This window comes from Hevea brasiliensis, chromosome 17 (genome assembly GCF_030052815.1).
Source record: "Hevea brasiliensis isolate MT/VB/25A 57/8 chromosome 17, ASM3005281v1, whole genome shotgun sequence".
NCBI classification, from domain to species: Eukaryota; Viridiplantae; Streptophyta; class Magnoliopsida; order Malpighiales; family Euphorbiaceae; genus Hevea; species Hevea brasiliensis.
Window position 1 is genome coordinate 4,011,905 of NC_079509.1, and position 23,027 is coordinate 4,034,931.

Genomic DNA, 23,027 nt, shown 5'->3' on the forward strand with positions numbered 1-23,027 from the left:
TATTAATTATATATATTAATTATTATTAATTAAAATTTAATTTGTAACAGTATGAAAAAATAATAATATTATAATAATAAAATTTAAAATTTTAAATTACATTTTAATAATATGTGATATTTTATTAACATTTTTGTTTTATATAACAAATAAAAAATAATAATTTATAATTTATTTTAATTAAATATTAATTTAATGTTAGTTTAAAGAAATAATTTAAAAATTTACTATTACATATTAAAGGAATTTTTTTTAATAAATTAAAGTTAAATTTTTTTAAGATATTATAATTAAATAATTAAAATAAAATAATTATATAATTTTTTTAATAATCAGTGCAATTTATCCATCAACACCGTGCGTGGTTTGGTTGGCGTAATAAATAGCAGCCACGATCGAGCCTTTAGGCTGGCTTGGCTTACGAATGTGGTGGTGGCGGCGGCGGCGGGGGCAGTGTGAGCATGTAGGATTGGTGCAGTGTCCCACTTTAGCCGGACCATTAACATCGCTATGACTTTGCAGTTAGTAAGGAAAAAGATTTGCAAGTTTCAAATGTCCTTTCTTCTTTGACAAGAATCTGCTCCCACAATTCAAACTTGATGCCCAAATCCCACCTATTACAAATCTGTTGCGGATTCTGAACAGTAAGCACTATATCATTTATCATGAATTTTTAGTTTTATTTTATTTCATTTTCCAATTAAAGGAATAATTTAAAAATTAATACTTACATTTTATAATTCTCTCTTTTTTTTATGGTTTAAGATATTATTATTCGTTGATATTCTTAATGCTTTGGAAATATTAAAATAAATAAACTACGGAAAAAAAAAAATAAAAGGGTTCATTTCCATGGTTTTTAGTCGCGTTGCAGAACTCTGCAAGACCTGAAAACCCTTTTTAGAGAGTTGGTGATTGGTACTAGGGTTTCCCTACCGTTTTTTTTTTCACAAATCGCGGCTGCCAGGTACTTCTATCTCTATCTCTAAACACACGCAACTATCAATCTCTCTTCTTTCCCCCTCGTTTTTCAGTTTTCTAGGGTTCTTTCTATTGCTAGTTGTAATCACAGCAATTTACGTTTTTAGCTTTATTTACTTTACGCAATTTACGTAAATGTTCATGATTTCACTTCTTATGTCGATTTTTGAGCTTTCTCTCAATCTGCGACATGGAAACTTTGTAATTGCGTACATTAGCCGCTCACGTTTTTGCGCAGTTCTTTTTGGTTTTGCTAGGTTGTAAGGCAATCGAGAATTTCTTAATTCTCTGTAGTTTTAGTAACTGTTAGACCTTTCTAGGAGATTGAAGAATTGTTATGTTGAGAGCAGTTGATATGTTTCCCTTTTGTTGAGTGAAAATTGCTCACATTGGTCGCACTTTTAGTTGAATGTCTGTCATTATCTTCTATAGCCATGGTTATATTCCTTGGTTTCTCCATTTTATTATGGTTACAAAATTTCACCATTAAAGACTATATACAAAATGTGATGGATCTGTTCAATTTTGTTTGATAAAGAAAATACACGTGCTCAGTCTGATTCCTTATTCCTGTCTACATGGTTTCAGGTTCATTTGTTTGTAGTGTTACAAGGTTCAGTTACACAAATTATACAGGAATTAATTATTCAAGGACCTTTTATTTGCAATGGATTCACCTGAACGTAGTCGGAGCTATGTGAAGCGAGACACTGAGGATAGCTCAGATGTGAAGAGTGATAGGGCAGGGGATGATGAGGAATGGGATGGCAGTGATAAGAGGAGGCATCGGTCCAGCAAGTCCAGGAAGTCGAGCAATGGAGAAGATGCTGAGGGATTAGATGGCAATGGGAGAAGAAGAAGTTCTGGTGGGGACAGGAACGAGGGTCGTAAGAGGTCAGGTGGTGGCTCTAGCAGAGCAGGTAGTGACGATGACGATTATGAAACAAGAAAAGAGTTGCGATTAAAGCAAATAAAGAAGAAACAAGAAGAAAGTAGCTTGGAAAAGCTGAGCAGTTGGTACCAGGATGGAGAATTAGAGAACAGACAGGTTGCAGAAAAGTCTGGAAGTAAAGGGCACAGTCGTGCTGATGAGAGTGAGAAAAGGAAAATGACATTGAAGATCTCAGAACATGAGAGTTCACGTGGTGGAAGCAAAAGTAAAGAAGAAAGATCCCATGATGGAGAGCATGAGAAGTTACAAGATAGAGATTCCAGGTACTCAGATAGGAGGGAAAGCAGTCGAGAGAAGGCTCATGGTTCCACTGAGCTGGGAAGAACTTCTAGGAGGAGGTGGGATGAATCAGATGCTGGAAAGAAAGGCGAAGAAAGTTATCATGAAAAGGCTGATCTCAGAAGTGGAAAGGCTTCTGATTCCAAATATGAGAATTCTAAAGAGAGAAGTGCATCTGCAAGAAATGAACCCAGTGATAGTAAAAGCAGAGGTTTTGATTCAAACAACGAGAAGGGTGTCAAAGCCAACAATAGAGAAGAAAGAAGAGCTGATGGGGAGAGGAGCAAGAGCAAAAGCAGGTCAGGAGCTGTAGAAGAGGACGATAAAGGTAGTCCTGTTACTCGTGAAGACAGATCAGGTCGGCAGAAAAGTGAGAAGCATAGACAGCAGAGAACTTCCACTAGCAGGGATGCTATTGAAAGTCGTGAAAGGTCTTTGAATGCAGATGAAGATGGAAATATCTGGGTAAGAGATAAAAGTGCTAGAGAAGCGGGGCGCTCTAACAGGTCTAGAACCCCAGAGAGGAGTGTAAGGCGTCATCAAGAATCACAGTACTCTGAAATGGAGTATGAAAGAAGCTCAGACATCAGGAGGAAGGATCTAGAAAAGGATGGTCATAGGGACGATAGATCAAAAGGCAGGGATGACAGCTGGAATGACAGGAATAGAGATCGAGAAAGTTCCAAAGATAGTTGGAAAAGAAGGCAATCCATTGGCAATGATAGAGAGTCAAAAGATGGAGATGTTTACGATCGTGGCAGAGATTGGGAGCCAAGACATGGTCGTGAGAGGAGTGACAATGAAAGGCCTCATGGTCGAACCAGGGGTGAGGCTGTCAAAACATCATCGAATTTTGGCATTTCAAATGAGAATTATGATGTGATAGAGATCCAAACAAAGCCTCTTGATTATGGACGGGCAGAGTCCGGATCCAACTTTGGCAGGAGAAGTGAGCTTGGTCAGCAATCTGATGGGAAATCAGCACCGAAATCTGAAGAGTGGGCACATATTCGTGATGAAAGAGCAAGAAGACATGATTTATATGGTTCTACGCCTTCTGCTGATGATACGAAGGAGAGGTATGGTGATGAAGGTGTGTCTATTCGAGATCCAAGTTCATGGAGGGATGAAATAGACTACCAGGCAGGGAAAGGAAGAGGACAGAGAGGGGCTATGTCTGGTCGAGGTGCTGGTGGCCATAGTTCCAGTGGTGGTTCACAGCCTCCGTATGGAAACCAGGAACCAGGGTCTTTCTCAAGAGGTCCTCCACTGGGAGTAAAAGGAAGCAGGGTAGGGAGAGGAGGGAGGGGTAGGCCATCTGGTAGAGACAACCAACAGGTACCATTGCCCTTAATGGGATCACCTTTTGGGCCTGTTGGAGTTCCACCACCTGGACCAATGCAGCCACTCGGCCCTAGTATGTCACCTGCTCCAGGTCCTCCAATTTCACCAGGTGTCTTTATTCCACCATTTTCTCCTCCTGTGGTTTGGCCTGGGGCTCGAGGTGTAGAGATGAATATGCTAGGCATGCCTCCAGCTCTCTCTCCTGTTCCTCCTGGACCATCAGCCCCAAGATTTCCTCCTAACATGGGGACTCCACCAAATCCTGCAATGTTTTTTAATCAGGCAGGACCTGGAAGGGGAGTGCCTCCAAACATGTCTGGTCCCGGTTTTAATGGTGCTGGACCAATAGGAAGAGGTGCTCCTCCTGATAAGAGTACAGGGGGTTGGGTTCCTCCTAGAAATAATGGACCTCCTGGTAAAGCCCCTTCAAGAGGAGAGCAGAATGATTACTCCCAGAATTTTGTAGATACTGGTATGCGACCCCAGAATTTTATTAGAGAGTTGGAGCTTACCAATGTTGTAGAGGATTACCCCAAACTCAGGGAGCTTATACAGAAAAAGGATGAGATTGTGGCTAAATCTGCCTCTGCGCCTATGTATTTGAAATGTGACCTGCATGAGTTTGACTTCTCTCCTGAATTTTTTGGGACCAAGTTTGATGTAATCCTGGTGGACCCCCCTTGGGAAGAATATGTTCATCGGGCTCCTGGTGTAGCTGACCATATGGAGTATTGGACATTTGAAGAAATATTAAATCTCAAGATTGAGGTAGTCTGTCGCAAATTGCTTTTCTTTACAAAATGCCTTTCTTTCTGAAAATGAATATTTTGCATGTCCTCAATATAATTTAATTTGCAAACAAGTAATTGCATAATTTTGAAATACAATTGGAAATCTGGGTTATTTGCTTCAACATACTGGGTCATAAATGCACCACTTCGCATTGTGGAGATGGGCTATATTATATTTCATTTGATAATTTAACATATATCTTCATGCTTTTGACTTGGATAAACTCTCTGTCCTTTGTGTTACAGGCAATAGCTGATACACCTTCTTTTATCTTCCTCTGGGTGGGTGATGGTGTGGGACTTGAACAAGGGCGTCAATGTTTAAAGAAGGTACTAAGTTAAGCCTGTAGAATTGTAATGGCTACAACCTACCTTCTGTGTCTTCGACTCATATCATGTTTTATAAGATTACTTTTGCATTCTATAAATTTATTTTATTTTTCATGCTTCAGTGGGGATTTCGGAGATGTGAGGATATTTGTTGGGTGAAGACCAACAAAAGTAATGCAACTCCAGGGTTGCGGCATGATTCTCACACACTGTTTCAGCACTCAAAGGTTGGTAATCTAATGTTCCTTCTGCATGAGATATCAACATCTTTCCCTCTCTTTTGCCTTCTTCTCCTGCATCATGAATGCTTTGCTAATGCATTTACTTACTGTCCAAACTCTCATTATAATGAAGGAACACTGCTTGATGGGTATAAAAGGAACAGTTCGACGCAGCACTGATGGTCATATAATCCATGCAAACATTGACACAGATGTAATTATAGCTGAGGAACCTCCTTATGGTTAGTTTACACCCTTAAACATTGAATTTGTTGGTTCTGCACTGGGATTAGTCCATTTAAGATTTGTTTGGTCATCTATATATATATATATATATATATATATATATATATATATATATATATATATATATATGTATCATGATATAGCTAGGTTTATTGTAATGCGTACCTTTATTTTGTCCCTTTTACTTTAGTTTGGTAGAACATACATTCTGTGCTTTTGTGGACATGTGAGGTGATTTTCCTGTTTCTTGTAGAAGCGAAGGCAACAAGGAAGACTAAGTTGAAACTTTCATTGACTTGTCACTCATTTTATGTTTAGTATTTCTTGAATGTTTTCTAGCTTTATATGGTTTCCTTCTTATATTTTAGTAATTAAGGAGCCCTCTTATGTATTAGAATGGTGCATGAAGGACATTATAATCGATTTTTTAAAGCTTGAAAATTATAAATTGTTATCTTAAGACTGCAAATGCCTCCTGTCTGCTCCTTTAGTTTTTCAAATGGGTGAACAAATGAGCATGTGTTAAGGGGGTTTAGTGCCAATGGAATTACAGGTTCAACTCAAAAGCCTGAAGATATGTATCGTATAATTGAGCATTTCTCCCTTGGCCGCAGAAGGCTTGAGCTTTTTGGTGAAGACCACAATATTCGATCTGGTTGGCTGACTGTTGGTAAAGGACTATCCTCATCAAATTTCAATGCTGAGGTACGATTTCTTAGAAACATTGTTACATTTAACCTCTTTGCTCATGTGGATCTACTTCTCAAGTTGACAACAATTTAAGCTCCATTTATTTGATGCTATTGCAATTGAAAATTAATCTATTTAAAATTTAAACATTTGAACTTCTAAATTTGTAATGAAGTATCTGTCCTCATTGCCCCCTCTCCCCCAAGTTACTAGGGGTGGCGAGGGGTCAGTTTGAGCCTGAAATCTGGCCTATCCACTGGTCAAAATTGGAACGGGGAGAGAGAGAGTGAGAGAGAGAGAGAGAGAAAAAGGGTGGGGGCCGGGGGGGGGGGGGGGGGGGGTTGGTGTGCGTGTGCAATTCCACCCCTTGGATTTGAGCGAACCTGAAAAATGAAATTAAGTACTTTATTAAAAGAAATTAGACATACAAGGAATTCATTATGATTAATTATAACTTGCAATAAAATTAAGGAAATTTAACCGAACTATTTGAGGAAAAAATAATGATTAATTATAACTTTTGGATATTGATATAGAATTAGTTTTAAATAGAGCTGAATGATTAAAAAAAGAAAGTATAGCCGATCTCAACTAGTTTGAGATTAAAGCTTAATTTTTGTTTGTTCGTATAATTATAACATTATTGAGGAAATTTAACAAAAACGACCCCCTCAAAAAAAAAAAAAAAAAGAAGCATGGTACTTGACTCCAAACCTAATGAACCCTAGAAAACAAATGCTCTGTAGACACTTAGAAAAAGTCATTGAAACAAATTCGGTAGTATTATTTATTTTTTCATTACGATTTTAAATATTAGCACTTTGTTGCCTATTTTTCCTGTGTCCCTTGAGTTTCTAATCCCTTAATATTAACTGGTGATTTGGTAAATCTCAGGCATATGTCAGGAATTTTGCTGACAAGGATGGGAAAATCTGGCAAGGAGGTGGTGGACGAAATCCTCCTCCTGAGGCTCCTCATCTCGTCATGACTACCCCTGAAATAGAGGCTCTAAGGCCAAAGTCACCCATGAAGAACCAGCAGCAGCAACAGCAATCAACATCCATTTCTCTAACGACGGCCAATTCTTCCAGCAGGAGGGCTGCTGGAAATTCTCCACAGAATCCAAGCACTTTCAGTTTAAACCAAGAGACTTCTAACTCTAACCCTTCAACTCCGGCTCCATGGGCTTCTCCAATGGAGGGCTTTAGAGGACGAGAAAGTGGGAATATGCCTTTAGAGGACAAACTTTTTGACATGTATGGATATGCCGGGCAGGCAAATGGGGAGTACCTTGATTTTGAGTCTCAAAGACCAATGAATTTGTTGTAAGAAACACGTGTCATAAAATGTTGTTGTATTCCCTGTAATTTTTTTCCCAGCTAAAATATAGATGGAAAGGGATGCCATTTCATACCATCTTCACATATGGCCATCGCGGTAAAACTGATCGCTGGTGAATGGTCATCTCCGCAGGGAAATCAGATAGCGATTATCGCTAAACCCATAAAATGAGATAAAAAATAGCCTTTTGTAAGGCAGCGGTACTCGTGTATAACCTTTAATTTTATACTTTAACGCTGTTATTTTATTACCTTTGAAATGTCCAGCATTACCAATTTACCATGGCAAACAAATCTTCTGATTACAGCTTGCCAAACCCTGCCATGATTATCATAAAGCTAATTATCAGCTTGTTTCTAGCAAAACTAAGGAGCTTCTCTTCAATTCTGACCACTGCTTACTGATCTCTCTTCCATTAACATCTCATTAACAAATGTTGACATTGTTAACAAATTGGGTGTAATCGTGTGGGGGATGAAACTAGTTCATTCCTGAAATTTAGTATTCCTTCCCGGGATCTCAACCAATACAAAATCTTATTATACACGGCATTGAAGAAACCCTGCCCACTTTCCTAAAAAGAAAAGAACAACAAAAAAAACGCTCCACTTCCCCCTTTCACAAGGCTTCACATCTCAGCGATTCATTTGAGACTTTGTAAAATATGACGACCATTGCATTTCATGCTATTACCTTTCTTGAGAGGTCTTACACTTCATTTTCTGGCTTTTGTGGTGGAGCCATGGCACCAGCAGTTTCTCTAACAGTAGCTGATACAAATTCATTTAAGATCAGAGAGAGAGAGAGAGAGAGAGAGATAGAGAGAGAGAGGCAAAGACAAAAACAGACAGAAAGAGATTGGAGCGAAGAATGGCTAACCTTGACTCTCAGATTCAACCTGGCTTTCTCCTGGGGGGGGGGGGGGGGGGGGGGCGCGGTGGTGCCTGCCCTAGTTGTTGTGCAGCAGATGCTTTTAGCTGCTTTTCTGTGATTTTCAAGTACTCCTCACTGGTATATGCGCTCTGGCTTGAGATGGAGCACCATCTGCAAGTTTAAAATAATTGACAATGACTCGTCATATTATATGTGTAAAAAAAATAATCAGGTCACACGGATGCATAGAGACACCATCACTAACTTAACCCATAATTTTCCATCTGATGGAAGAATTGCTTAAAATTATGCAATCAAGGAACTAGCTACAACTGGATTCAATTAAAAGAAACGGCAGAAGCAGAAGCATTCATACCACTCCTCACAGGGTAGCGATGGTTAGCTGCAAGAAGGGCTCCATGTACAAGGCCATTGAAATTATAACATATTACATTCGACAAGTTGTTGATTTTGCTGTTAGCTGTAAAGAAATATATTTATTCAAAGATGACACAAGCTTAATTATCATTGTTGAAGAGAGCACTATTTGTCATGTCCTTTTATCCTCTTTGTCTATCAAGTCCTCAGTTACGGATGCTTTATCATATTCCAGCCTAAAGATCATCAAGCCTAATAACTCTAACAATGTATCGCATCTTGGAAAAGCTAGCGTAATCACTGTTAAATTGTTTGGTCATACCCAATGCAGTTTGTGACACAGAACTTTGACAAAGTGCATTAGGAAATTCCAGAAATGCCAAATGGTAATTAACAACACAGTAATATGCCTTAAAAGTAAAATATAACTTTCTAATCTTGCTAATTGATTTATCAATATAAGAGCAGATGTTAGATACATTCGACCACTCACTGAGGTCAGCTGCAGTTGGAGAATTTTCAAGGCTGCCAACTGGTGAAGGGATTGAGGCAGTGTTTGCTCTGTTGGAGCCATATGTGTTTTGTGTTTGACTTGAAATTTCATCAAGGCCAATCTCTCGTTCAAGACTGCTCTTGAATTCCCTTGATACTTCCTACATTTCAAAGCATTGTATGGATTTAAAAAAAAAATGGTGCCAATTGAGGATAAGTCGAGAGAAGGAAGATTGAGGTGGTTTGATCATGTGAAGCGTAGACATACGGAAGCTTAAGTTAGACAAGTAGAGCACATTTAGGTTAGAGGATAGAAAGAAAAAAAGGGGTAGACCTAAATTGACTTGGAAGAGAGTAGTACAACATAACCTAGAAACATTACACATTTCTGAGGATTTAACTCAAAATCGTTTAGCAAAATCGTTTAGAGTGGAGAAAGCGAATCCATATAGCCGATCCCAAATTTTTTGGGATAAAGGCTTAGTTGAGTTAAAGTTGAGTTTATAATCAATTACTCCAGAGTGGCAGAAATAACATACTAAACAGAAAGTTCTAAGGATCTACCTGGAGTTCTCTAATGGTTGGTTGAAATGCACGCAGAGTTTTCCCTAGGTTGCGTGCAACCTGCACTTAGTAGAGCTACACAAAATAAAAATTCTGGGAAAAGAAAGAAGACATGCACTCTCAAAAAGTAAATGCAACTGAAACACCAAAAATACAAGGGCATTGAGATAACTAGGTAGGTCTTTTGTTAAGTTCATAACGTTGCCATCCCAAACAAGAGTCAAGACTAAACCTCCCCATCCCCTAAGTAGATATCATTGTTAAACCTGTATCTGCAAGTTGAAATGCACTGTGTCTCAACGTGATGCTCTTATACAAAAGGGTGTACGCTGCATATAGAAGGCACTTTCATATTCCAACCTATTTAAGCTACTTTTTTTTCAAATTATCTTCAAATTCAAGGCAGTTAAGAATTGAAATTTAAGACACAATAATCAGAAGACTGTTCAGCTGCATGGATTAAATAATTACAAACAAATGCACGCATATAGGCACTCTGGATCCTACAGTACATTTAAACTGTTGCCCCTGCATTGTTCACTCTACTGGCCTCCGGAATAAATTGACTGTAGATATGACAAAAAGAGGAAAATCAATCTTATGGAAATGCCATTAGATCATAATTCAATCTTAGGGGACCCTCCTCTTTTTTTTTCGTTTTATTTACTTTTGCTTCGGAAGAGTTGGCGTGACTTGCGAGGTCAATACCTTATTCCAATTAAAACCGATACATCATCTATATGCACGGGTTACAAACAGTAGAACAAGCTTCCATCCTTAAAGGAAAAGAAATAGCTGAGAAGTACATAACAGTCTCATCCATGCACAACTAACCTCAGCAAGACCTTTTGGACCAAAAACCATTAAAGCCACCACCCCAATAACCAGAGCCTCAGGTGCTCCAACCCCAAACAAAGATGCTTGAACCACTCGACCTTTACACCTGCACTTCCTCTCTGCACCAACACATTTCAAGAATCAAAGCAAAAAATTAAAGAAGAAGAAGAAGGAGAAGAGAGAGAGAAAGAGACTTAAAGGAAAGCATATCCAACTATCCAAGTGGTAATACATACCATTCTTCAAAGATTTTGGAGTAATAGAGACACCCAGATGCTTTAGACCACTCCATTGAGAGAAAGGACCGATACCCAGCTGAAGAATCCTCGTGGAGATACCAAATTGTGGGGATTTTATAGCGTGAAATTGAAGAAGAAGATTGTTTGTAAAGAGTTGATCTTGTGCTTGTGGGAGTCGAAACCAACAATGCCATGACCATAGTGTGGTTAGAAAATCATATATTGAGAGGTATGCGGGATTTTTTGGGCTCATCAAGAGTTGAGTCATGTTTTGGAAGATTGTTTTTAACGGAACAATGAGATTCTGAGAAGACAAGACGACAATCATCGGATTTTTATGGGCACTCCATTGAATCTAGAATCGAATATAATTGAATTTGGCAAAGATTCATATTTAAAATTTCTAGATTTCACACTATTCGTAATTCAAATTTATTTGTATAAAATTCAATTAAATATGAAATATCTATATTTTTTATAATAATATTTATAAATATTTATATATTTTATTTTATATAAAATAAAATTAAAATATTTTATAAAATTATTAAAATTTTAAAATATAAATTATTAATAAAAATTATTTTTTATATAAAATATTAATTAAAATATATAAAACCAAATAAATTTAAGTATTTATTGAGTAATAATAATTATATTTAAAATAAATTTAAATAATTTAGTATAAATTCTAAACAGATTTAAATTAAATTTAAATTTTAAAAATATTAATTAAATTAAAATTTAAATCGAGTGATTTAAAATTTAAATAGTGTGATTTTTATTAATAGCATACTCGTTATCATCTCCACGATAAGATAGGCACGTGGAAGATGTTTATAACTTTCTATACTTGCAGCTGAAACATTTTCGTCTTGCCTCAGCCTATGATTTTGGGCTTGAACATGTTTAAAAGATCTTGGACTTACATCAAGCTAACCTTCTGCTGAGACCCATTTTGGTGTATGGGCTCGTCCATACCTAAAAGTTTATCAAAAGGTAGAAATGTGTTCATTCCATGAACAAAGCTCATTTTTTGGGCCTAGGATTTTTTGGATCCAGCCATGGAAACAACGTCAAGAGTAAGAAGTTACTCGGGCCGTTTCTCAGAGGAGTGTAATCAAAAAAATATTATACAAAAAAAAAAAGATGAATTTGAATTTAATGATTGAAGAGGACTGAATTATATTGTGTTAAAAAATTTAAGGGAGGAATGTTAATTATAATAATATTTTAAAAATTTAAACGCTATTATAAATTTTATCTAAAATTTTAATTTAATAAAATAATTAATAAATTTAAAGAAAATTTAAACATTACTGTATAATTTTAATTAAATTAAAATTAAATTTTAATTAAATATTTAGTAATTTATTATTTTCTCAGAGTAATTATTAAACAAAATTAATAATATTTTATATTTTAATTTTTTATTTAATTAAAATTTAATTTAATTTTAAACTAAAAAATAATTTTTTATAATAAAAATATTATAATTTATAATATTATTTATTAAAATAATATTTATATTTTATTTAAAATATAAAATAAAATAATTAATAAATTTAAAGTAGCATTTAATTTTCTTTTAAATTTATTAATTATTTTATTAAACTCAAATATTTAAATACTATTTATAATAACGTTCGAATCCTTAATTAGCATTCCGCTCTCAAATCTTCTAATTTAACATAATTTAACCTTTTTGATAATTAAATTTAAATTCACTCTTTCTTGGTATAATATTTTTTTTTATTACACCCCTCTGATAAAAAACTCGATTCCAATTGTGCAATAATCTTGCAGTGTCAAGTGAAAAAGGTGGAAAGCGGATAGCCTTAACAGCAATTGGACAAGCCTTTTCTTCTTGGTTTGATATGGCTGTGATAGGCATCATGAACAACGACGCTTGCATATATTGTCAAAGGAAGCCAAGAATTATGGAGAAGAGGGAGGAGATCTTTAAGCAAATCTGTGAACCTGTGTGTTTCTCTTACATGGAAAAATTTTCTCCACCTACTTGAGTCCTGTTTAATGTTGAATTTCAGAGTTTAAAATTATTTTTCTCAGTAAAAATATCATTTTAGATATTATTAAAAAAAATAATTTTAAAAAAATAATTTTATTATTTTAATATTTTTATAATTAAAATTAATTAAATTTAATTTTTAATTATTTTTTAAAACCCTATAAAATAATAATTTTTTTAACAGTAATTTTAAGTAATACTAAACAAGCCATTTGATAACTTGAACGTGTGGCGTGTTGGTTCGGCTTTTCGTCCGTCTTGCAGGACCCTGACCACACTAAGCCACCCCATTAGAGCCCCGTGATCTTCTTCTTCTGAAATATCCACCGCCTCCTCCCCCCAACTTTATTTTATTTGTAATTTATAAAGTACTTGAATACCCATTAACCCTTTTTCGTTTTCTTTTCAAGGATTCAGCTTTGAGAGATTAGTAGGGAAATTTACTAACTTTAAGCAATCTATTTACTATAGATGATTAGAATCAGATGGAAAAGGCCAACGATACACAGTAAAAGGAAGCAATGATAAGATATATACTTGTTTCTTTCTGAGAACTGCTTGCTACGTGTGGTGTGGGTGTTTGTGATATCATCTTCATATGGGAAAGTCTCCAAAAGACAACTGAAAGAAGAAAAAAAAAAGAGGGTTAAAAGTAAGAGTAATTTACAAAAAGAAAAGGGTAATTAAAAGGGAATGCATGGCGTTCTGGAGCTCAAGAAAAGGTCCTTTTAGGGGAAGAAAAGGAGGGGAAAAGCGAGGCAAATGGATCATGATGATCATCATAATGGGAAGGAATTGAACTGATGCACCCGTGCAAGTTTAATTCTTCTTCTTCTTATTTTTAGAGAGAAAAAGGCTTAAGCAAATGCCTATGCACACGTGCACACTTTGACAAAAAAAGTTGCCTCGTCCTAAAGTAACAACCAATTAGGGTTAATTTTGTTAATGCCCTTTACTATTTCCATATTTTCCATGGCAAGGACTCCTGCAATGGTGGGTGGTGGTGATTTTTAACGGTGTCATGGATGGGATGGGCCCAACACTGAGTAGGATCGATAGCGTTGCTTTTGTGGATATATAATAGTATTTACGCATTTCTTTAATATTTCATTTTAATAATATTTTATCTCTCTATTAAAAATTTTAAATTTATTTTAAAATAAATCTAAAATATTTGTTTTATGGGTTTGGATTCCTACGAGCACTAAATAGTGATGGGAGCCATCCATTCATTTTCTTTCTTATGTGCCTTTCATTGTCGCATCATGTGTTTCTATTATTTTTTATGTACGCCATGATTGGGTAGTTTAGGAATAATAATTTAACCATCATTATATTTATAATCATGCAATATAATTTTTTTTTTTTTGGTAAGAATGAAGAGGAGCAAAGGAATATTTAGACGATATTATTTTTTTATTCATAATTTAATAATCTTTTATTTAAGGAATCAATAAATTTAAATTTTATTTATTTATTTATAATTTAAATAATTTAATTATTTTTTCATATAAAAATCTTAAAAAAACAAATAAAAGTATGCATAAATATTATGATAAAACAATTAAGGGTCAAATATTGTCCGCGTGACAGACAGTTAGACCACATGCAGTCCACGTGATTGGAGCCAAGTCATAGGAAAAAAAGTGTGAAGAGTCAACTGATTGAACGGTAGCGATTGTTGGAGTAGGAATTGATCGTTGGACTCACGTGGGGGATGCGTGGGGGTGCACCCACACAAATGAGATCACGAGACTCACGCTTCATGAAGGTTCAGTGTACAAGAAAGCAGCACAATAACACCACCACCCTCTTCGGTCTCATTAGCTCTGCCATAACTGCAGGCTACATTTGTGATTTTCCTTCACTCCAAGGGTAGTTCGGTCATTGCATGCCGCTTATGTCCGCACATATAATAATCCTCTTTTTGTTTTTGTGCCTTGTAGTTGTGGCCTCAATTTTTTGAAAATCTTTATTAACTAGCGTATGGTTAGATAATAATTTAAATGGTATGAATAATAAAAAAATTAATTAAAAAATTTAATAAAGTAAAATATATAAATTAAATGATATATTTTTTAAAATATAAAAATAAAGAGTTGGTTTACATAAATATTTTTTAAAATTAAATATTTATATTGTATATAAAATAAAAATATTTATGAGTTGATAGGTTATTGACGAATGTGTCATGAAGTTGTTAAAATTAGAAGTGAGAGTGGTAAGTAGTACAATAATAAATTATTAAAAAAAGAGAAAGTAAATAAAAAAAATAAAAAGGCAACAATCATTATAATAATAATAATTATAAATTTTATCCCAAAAAAAGATAGAAAAAGAAAAAGGCTGATTGTTACGTGGTGACGTGGCAATAATTAATTTGCAAAATGGATGAAAACTGGAGGATAAGAACCGTAGAGTAACGGAAACTGAAGAGAAAGAGAGTGTTTGTTTGATCTCACCATCTATCCTTTCTGGTACCAGTTTTGACCCCTCTCTCTCTCTCTCTCTCTCTCTCTCTCTCGTCTCTGCGATTCATTTCAGACTGAAGATCAAATCCCAAGCCTGATATGTTATCCAAGCACCCTTTCACTACTCCAAATCCAAGATGAGAACCCTCAACAACAGCGTTGACACCATCAGCGCCGCCGCCACTGCCATCGTCTCCGCCGAGTCTCGTGTCCAGCCAACTGCCGTTGAGGTAGACGCACACGCACGCCCTCTTAGATTTCTATATCGGTCTTGTTTTATTCCCTTCCAAATATCGTAGCTGCTGTGTGTGTTTTAATTGTTACTTCAGATTGTAATTTAATGTTTTGTTTGGTACGTGAGAAAATGCGGGAAAAGATAAAGAGAACTGAATCTGACTTTGGTTTGATCGAAAATTTTGTTTAAGTGATTCTTTTAGTTAATTTATGTACGTTTCGCTTGGCTTTATCTTCTCCTTATTCTTCTTTTTAATATTTTTGGATCCTGAGTTTGGTTTTTAGTATTTTATTGCCGTAGCTCATAAACAACGTTTAGGTAATTTAGATTTTATCTTTCTCGGGTCTTGAATTCTGAAATTCTAGAACCGAAAGCTTCTTTCTTTTGCTACATGTCCTTGACTTTCTTAGCTTGTTTCATTGATTTTGCCATTTTGCTATTATTTATTGCTCGCTTTTATGCTAGTTTTGTTTCTGAAAGCAGGGGAAACCGAAACGGAGGTATTTTATGCTCTTAGAATTTAGAATCCCCTCAATAATATTCTTATTTCAAAACTTTTAGCACTTCTGACGTGGTTTATTTTGCAAGATCGATAATTTCTTTTCATACTTATCGGAGAGTGAAACATGATTACCTTCCTAACAATTCACAGCAGGAACAGCTATAGGGAAAAATGACTTTAGATGGCCTATACATGTTATCTAGGAGCTTTCGAAAAATTTCAGTGTCTTTCTTACAAAGCAGTTCTGATGACAAATTGCATCATAACTTTTCCTCATTGAACTAGATGACTATTCTGTTTTGATGGACTAGGCTGGGCAGCAATATGTATCTCTCTGTTTGTGCACTAGTATGTATATGTGCGCTAGTGGCTTGGGTGTGGTGATAGGGAGCATTAACAAGTTCAGTTCTTGGTGTTTGACGGTGGGTGAAAAGGATAAATATGGGAAATGTGCTTCTGAATTTAGTCACTCTATTGAATTATCAATGCAACAGATGTCCTATTGTCAGATGAGATTAGTTTGCAATAAGAAAAAAAAATGTGTTTTCTTTCCCTTGGAACTAATTGCTCACAAGCTTCTTATTTTCTTATTTGAACACAGAAAAGAAGATGGGGAGGGTGCTGGAGTCTGTACTGGTGTTTTGGTTCTCATAAAAATAGCAAGCGAATTGGTAATGCTGTTCTTGTTCCTGAACCAGGGGCACCGGGAGCTGTAGTTACTTCAGCTGGAAATCAAACACACTCGACTGCCGTTGCAGTTCCTTTTATTGCTCCTCCCTCTTCTCCTGCTTCATTCCTCCAATCTGATCCCCCTTCTGCCACCCAATCACCTGCAGGATTGCTCTCTCTTACTTCCCTTTCAGTGAATGCCTACTCCCCAGGTGGACCTGCATCCATTTTTGCCACAGGTCCTTATGCTCATGAAACCCAGCTAGTTACTCCACCTGCATTTTCTGCCTTCACCACTGAACCATCCACTGCTCCTTTTACACCGCCTCCTGAATCTGTTCAGCTGACGACACCTTCTTCGCCGGAGGTGCCATTCGCTCAACTCCTGACGTCTTCTTTGGAGCGTGCTCGAAGAAATAGCGGGACCAATCAAAAGTTTGCATTGTCCCATTATGAATTCCAGTCTTATCCGCTGTACCCAGGAAGTCCTGGTGGTCAGCTCATCTCACCAGGCTCAGTTATCTCAAATTCAGGCACTTGTTCTCCTTTCCCTGATAAGCACCCCATTCTTGAGTTCCGTATGGGGGAAGCTCCCAAGGTCTTGGGCATTGAGCATTTTAATACTCGTCAACGGGGCTCAAGATTGGGTTCTGGATCTTTGACGCCAGATGGATTGGGGCTAGGTTCAAGGCTTGGTTCTGGTTCTGTGACTCCAGATGATGGTGTGGGGTTAGGTTCAAGGCTTGGTTCTGGATCCCTGACTCCGGATGGTGTGGGGCATTCAAGGCTTGGTTCAGGATCTTTGACACCTGATTGTGTGGGGCCTGCCTCTCGAGATGGTGTCCTGGAAAATCAGATTTCTGAGTTTGCATCTCTTGCAAACTATGAAAATGGATCTAAAAATGATGAAACTATAGTTGATCACAGAGTCTCATTCGAGTTGAGTGGTGAAGAGGTTGCACGTTGTCTTGAAAGCAAGTCAATGCAATCATGTAGAATGTTCCCAGAATGCTCACTGGACAGCATGTCAGAGGACTGCATAAAAAGTGGGAAGATGCTAATGAATAGTGAAAATTGTTTACATATCAGGGAAACTTCCAATGAAATACCTGACAAATCTTCAGGAGAAATGGAAGAGGAGCACTACTATAGAAAGCATCGTTCTATCACTCTTGGGTCATTAAAAGAATTCAACTTTGATAATTTGAAAGAAGTGCCTGATAAACCCACAATGAGCTCTGAGTGGTGGGCTAATGAAACAATTGCTGGGAAGGAAGCTAGGCCTGCCAACAACTGGACTTTCTTCCCATTGTTACAGTCAGAAGTCAGCTGACATTGAAACTTTGCATAATGGCTTCCCCTCTATACTTGTATGATCAACAGGTTTGCTTTACTGAATGCCTAACTTGTCAGATGTAAGTCTGAAGCGCAACGGTGTTTTGGATACAGTTCACCAGCCCTGGGGTCACATGAGGATATAAAAAGGAATTAAGCCGTGGTGATCCAAACAACAAGTGCTCAGAAAATAGTTTGTAGGGATCATTAGTGTGAGAACTAATAGAGCATTCTTTTTAATTATTTTGTTTCTAGTTTGATGTTATACAAAAATAGCATTTGCATATAGTGATGTGTTCTGGATTGTTTTTCCTTTTCTTGTGTAATAATGGAAAAAAAAAAGAGTACTTTCGTTATACAAGAACCTGGGAGTCGATGATGGTCGAATCTTTGTGGTTGCATTTACTCTGCATTTATCTTTAAGCAGGGGCTTCCATTAGACGGGCATATGGTATTACTATTAGACTTGCACGTGAAATTCCTGTGTGTGTTTTGGTCCGCATGAACCAGGCCTAGAAAAAAAAAAAAAAAAAAGATTCTACCAAATGCAACCCGCCCTGCAGCCTTGGTTGACAATTTAAAGTAGTGCAACTATATAGAGTGATCGTGTGCATCTGTCTATATGCTTCTCCACTAATGGCTGTGAAAGATAATCAGTCCATCTCATTTTCCTGAGTTTCTAGGAGCACAAATACATTTGTTGCTTCTCTCAGAATTAGATGTTTCTGATCTGCATTTTACTTTTCTGTGTGTACTTGCATATTGTTTCATGTAGAAGCATCTCAGAACAATAAGGACATCAGGACATGCTCATCGTGTGGAGATGAACATTAGCAACTGTCATTATTTTGTGGTAATTTTTAGTTGCATGGAATTTGGAAATACAATATAGAGGCGTAATGTTATTATATAATGTGGTATGCCATTTATGGTTTCATCTGACGGCCTAAAGGATAAACTTAATAGCGTTTGTTAGGTAAAGGCCAGGTCGCACGTCTTTGTCCTACCTACTTCTTGTCCAAACAAATGAACCGACAAAAGAGAAAGAAACAGGCTGTGGCCAACAAAAGTGGGCTCTGCTGCCCTTCACTATCCCAAATATCATAAGAATGACTAGTTATTTACAGGTACTTTCTATTCCTAGGGGAAATTTTATAGCCCAAGAATCAAGAATCAAACTTATCCCATGGCTTGCAAATTAAGGGGATTGCATAGGTGGTGCTTTTGGGCTCAAAAGGTAAGGTGTCAGGTGGATTGCATTTTGTTGCTTGCTTCTGAAGTCCTTTCTACTAGGCTTGTCTAACAGAAAACGCTTTCTGTCTATTCTTGTTGTCAATTCTATATCTGAATTGGGTATTTTGGACTGCCTGAATGCCGATACTCTTCTTCTTCCGTTTCTTTTTTTTTTTTTTTTAAAGACAAAAAGATAAGCTGATGACTCGAATGATTCTCTATATTTCAATCGAGCATTCTCTGTTTTTTAAAATATATAGAAAAGTGGATTTAAAATTACACACAAAAATAAATTTATAAATTGTTGAATTCCTCATACTTGGAGGGTTATTTCTACACTGTTAATTTATGAGTGAGTATACCTTTTCTTTTATTTAGTGAATGTTTAATGGGTTGAAATAATAACTATGGGATATACAAACAAATGAAGAGATTGAATTTAAATACTTCCCCCACTCTCTATACCTTAAAAATAACTTTTAATTAATGAGAAAAATATCATCATTTAATACATATGAAATTTATATGAACCAATAAGTTCATGTTATAGCTAGTATTCTTCGTAAGATAAATTAATATTAATGATATAGATCTATCATATATTATTATTTAAAAAAATGCAAAAAACGAAATTTCAAAGGGGCGTAGAGCCCAACATTAATAGTTGACAAAGGTCCAAGGTCAAAAAAATAAATATTGATATGAGAACTATTGCGTGAATGTATCGCACTTACTGCTTATGAATCCCAAGTAAGTATTCATGCCCCTGGAGCTTACCTTATAGCTTAGGAAAAAGCCCAAGCAAAGGTTGCCATTTAGATGGGCCCAAATGGACATATAATAAAATTAAAATAATATAAATAATGGCTTCACATCTAATTCCAATGATGTCTTTATGGGACTGTATTTACGCCTCGTATGTCTGTTTCAACCTCTATTTTGATTCTGGAGAGCATTTAGGAATATTGCTTTCCAGTTTGTTTGACTTGCAACTCTAAAATTTTCTCCAGGAAATCCATGGAAAGTGCTACTCTCTTTTTTTAAGCACTAGTGATGGGTGGAACATGCAAGCTGATTCAATCCGATGTTTTTCTTTCCAAAAGAACTTACAGCAGATAAAGAAAATGCATATAAGAATGTGAGTACAAGAATCACTAGTTGGACTATTTTATTTCAATGTCAATTTTGAACTCTCATTTTGTTGTTTCTTGTTAGTTAAGCTTTTGACCTGTAGAAAAATTTGCTATATGTGCTAATCTTTTGGCGTCTGTTGTTTGTCCACTGACTGCAGTTCAGCTGTTTGATTACTGTATATTGAATATTTCTTCAGACCCTTTTGAGTTCCCAAACTTATAGTTTGATGTTTGGCTTTTTCAGGGCTGAATGTTCAAGTGGGAATATTGAATTTGCTGGACATGTTTTGGTATCAACTGTAGGTTTATTGAATAATATTTTAATCATCCCATTTAAGAATAAGAAATTAATGTGAAAAATGGCTATGGCTTCTTCTGTGAAAGTAGTTCTAGGTTCAATTGCCTTCGCAGTCTTCCGGATACTGGTGTTTTCCCTGCTATCCTTTTTCTACCTGTTGAGAGGACGGTTGGGTTATGCTTATGGTCATCCTCCAAATCATGGCCCCAGATCAAGCATGTCCTGCAATTGATCTCCCATTCCCAGGTCTTCTATTTTGAACAATGGTTGTCAGTGTTTATCTTGAGAGAGCAGATATGTTCACTTACTTGGGTAAGTTGCTTTCATGGAAAAGCCAGGGTGCCGAGGACTTGCTTTGACGAATTTGGCTGATTTCTGCCATTTCAAGCTCTCTTTTTGCCAATGACACCTATTGTGTGGTTTTGACTGAATTTGTATTGAAAATTGCAAGGCAACACAATCTCCCTCCTCATCCGTTCCTGCTCTCGCTTTCCTCAAGTGCAAGTATTGGATCTTCAGCCACTCCAATTGGCAAACCCAAAAACCTGGTTCAGAGTAAGATTTCTTTTGGGAATTTTCTTTTTGTCATTCTCTCTGCAATGCTTGTGGGAACTATTGTGAATGTTATAAATTTATAATTCTCATGTGTATGTACTGGAGGTTGTTATCTTCTACTCAGAAGGATGAAGAAGATGCCATGCTGAAGTCGTTGCAGATAAGGATGTCAGTTCTATTCTCCTGCTACTATGTCACGTTCTACCTCTTTAAATTCCCAGGGGAGGAACTATAGGTTGGAGTTGAAATCTATGACTTGATAGATAATGGTAAATTTAGTTGAAATCTATGACTTCATAGATAATGGTAATTTTTTTTTTCTTTTCTGTTCTAATAGAAAATTTAGATTTCATAATTGCATTATTATTTGAAATTTTATTGCTTGCTAAAGAATGCATAAGCTTTATTCTCTTTGTTCAGCAGGTGTCCTATTCGCTTTCAATTTTCTTTTGTGGAATGGTTATCAATTATCACATTTGATGGCTTTAACAAAACTGGAATTCCAAGTGCTTTGTGGGAATTAAAGGAGCCTCGTGCACAAATGGATAATGCTTCTTGGATAGCAGTTCTTGCTGTTGTCATTTTATCCTGTATCTGGGCGAAACTCTCAGTCTCTGATATTGGGATCAGCTACCAACTTGATAGTGTGCTTAAAGATTGCATAGAGCAGCCTGTGGTGATCAAGGAGTTACTAGAGAGTATAGCTTACTAATTAGAAAAGGACTTTGAGACCTCAATGCACGAGCTGGGCATGGTTTACATCCACTACCATGAATAAATTAGCAAAACGAGATCAAAGATTCTTCTGCTTCTGAGCAATTCTACAGGCATTAACGGCTAGCCAAGCCCTGTGTTCTGGTTTAAAAATATTTAGGTTCTACATAAAATAAAATTCCCCTTTTATTGTTTATAAATTTATAACTATGTTTCAACAGAATCGCATAAAATAAAATGAATTAGAATAGTTATTTCATGTGAACTAATTATTCTTGATTTAGAATAATTATTCTATGGACCAAAATGCAATCATTGGCAATTCCCAGGTTAGCTAACTCTTTTGCTGATTGAATTGCAAAAGATGGATCGCAAATCCACCCCCACAGTTAGCTACTTTGAACATTCAAATGTGTTTGCTAAAAAAAAAAAAAATAGTCCAACTTGTTTTAGAAACACTAGTATATGTGTCTGACTTTTAGTTCAAATCCAAGTGGCGGAGAGTGATATTGACATGTGTAACAAGAGTACCACTACTATATTATTAACCGTTCATCTTCTGAGTTCAACTTAACCAACTCTCAACGTTTGAACTGCAGATTAAGATGAGGATGAGCTTCTTTTATTGTCTGAATGTGCCTGTAGCTCTCTGTATTTCTATTTCTAGGACTACGAAATTTCAGTTTTGAAGGTTATGTCCTGATACTATATATAATTTCTTTGGACCTGACTTAGTAGACAAAAATCTGTGTATAAAAATGTACAAATAAGGGTAATTTGGTAAATTTAAAGTACTTTTTAAATATGTAATGTCTATTTAGTCCTTTATTAAATTTTTAGATTTAAATTTTAATATTTACAACTCTCTCTTTCCTATTATTGGTTATCCAATTAAATACTATTAACTTTCTAACATATCAGAGATATCCATTATCAATTTAGCCTATTAGAGCCCACTATCCTTTTAATTTATCAGAACCCACCGTTACTCTAACCAACAATAACTCATATCAATGTCTAACTCCATAACCCTTTACTCAATAACTCATCTCAAACATATTTTTCATGCATTCATTTCCCTTTTTTTTTGTTAGAATCAAATTCATATTTTCAATCTTATATGCCATTCAAGCCCTACAACAATGGGAGTCAATTTGATTTTCACAAAAGTGAAGAAAAAAAAAATGTTAAGTCGCTCCAAAACTTAACCGAATAAACTAAATAATTAAAAAATAAAAATTGAACCTAATAGAATTTCAATAAAAATCAAATTGGATTTCTAAATTAAATAGGTT

General features: G+C 35.9%; 3 protein-coding genes and 1 pseudogene across 4 annotated transcripts; 3 read left to right on the forward strand and 1 right to left on the reverse strand.

The window, feature by feature from the left end:
* The first annotated feature begins 364 nt into the window (after positions 1 to 364).
* LOC110663662 (N6-adenosine-methyltransferase non-catalytic subunit MTB) lies at positions 365 to 7,250 on the forward strand. Of its 2 annotated transcripts, none has more exons than XM_021823051.2 (7): positions 365 to 644; positions 1,570 to 4,324; positions 4,594 to 4,677; positions 4,800 to 4,904; positions 5,032 to 5,140; positions 5,698 to 5,849; positions 6,729 to 7,250. In XM_021823051.2, the coding sequence occupies exons 2-7, from the start codon at positions 1,649 to 1,651 to the stop codon at positions 7,161 to 7,163; spliced, it is 3,561 nt and encodes a 1,186-aa protein (XP_021678743.2). In that variant the 5' UTR covers positions 365 to 644; positions 1,570 to 1,648; the 3' UTR covers positions 7,164 to 7,250. The 2 variants fall into 2 exon arrangements, with proteins under 2 accessions (XP_021678743.2, XP_021678742.2); XM_021823050.2 differs by lacking the exon at positions 365 to 644 and adding an exon at positions 805 to 967.
* A 319-nt stretch (positions 7,251 to 7,569) lies between these two features.
* On the reverse strand, positions 7,570 to 10,924 carry LOC110663663 (sec-independent protein translocase protein TATB, chloroplastic). The gene is given in 8 exon segments (XM_058140290.1): positions 7,570 to 8,097; positions 8,099 to 8,206; positions 8,209 to 8,219; positions 8,920 to 9,079; positions 9,483 to 9,542; positions 10,317 to 10,438; positions 10,556 to 10,674; positions 10,676 to 10,924. Coding segments are annotated over 8 exon segments (711 nt in total). The 5' UTR covers positions 10,759 to 10,924; the 3' UTR covers positions 7,570 to 8,049.
* A 4,122-nt stretch (positions 10,925 to 15,046) lies between these two features.
* LOC110663664 (uncharacterized) lies at positions 15,047 to 18,186 on the forward strand. The gene is made up of 2 exons (XM_021823052.2): positions 15,047 to 15,288; positions 16,397 to 18,186. The coding sequence occupies exons 1-2, from the start codon at positions 15,196 to 15,198 to the stop codon at positions 17,795 to 17,797; spliced, it is 1,494 nt and encodes a 497-aa protein (XP_021678744.1). The 5' UTR covers positions 15,047 to 15,195; the 3' UTR covers positions 17,798 to 18,186.
* Positions 18,187 to 18,419: 233 nt separating this feature from the next.
* Positions 18,420 to 22,029, forward strand: LOC131175373 (silicon efflux transporter LSI2-like; annotated as a pseudogene).
* Positions 22,030 to 23,027: the final 998 nt, after the last annotated feature.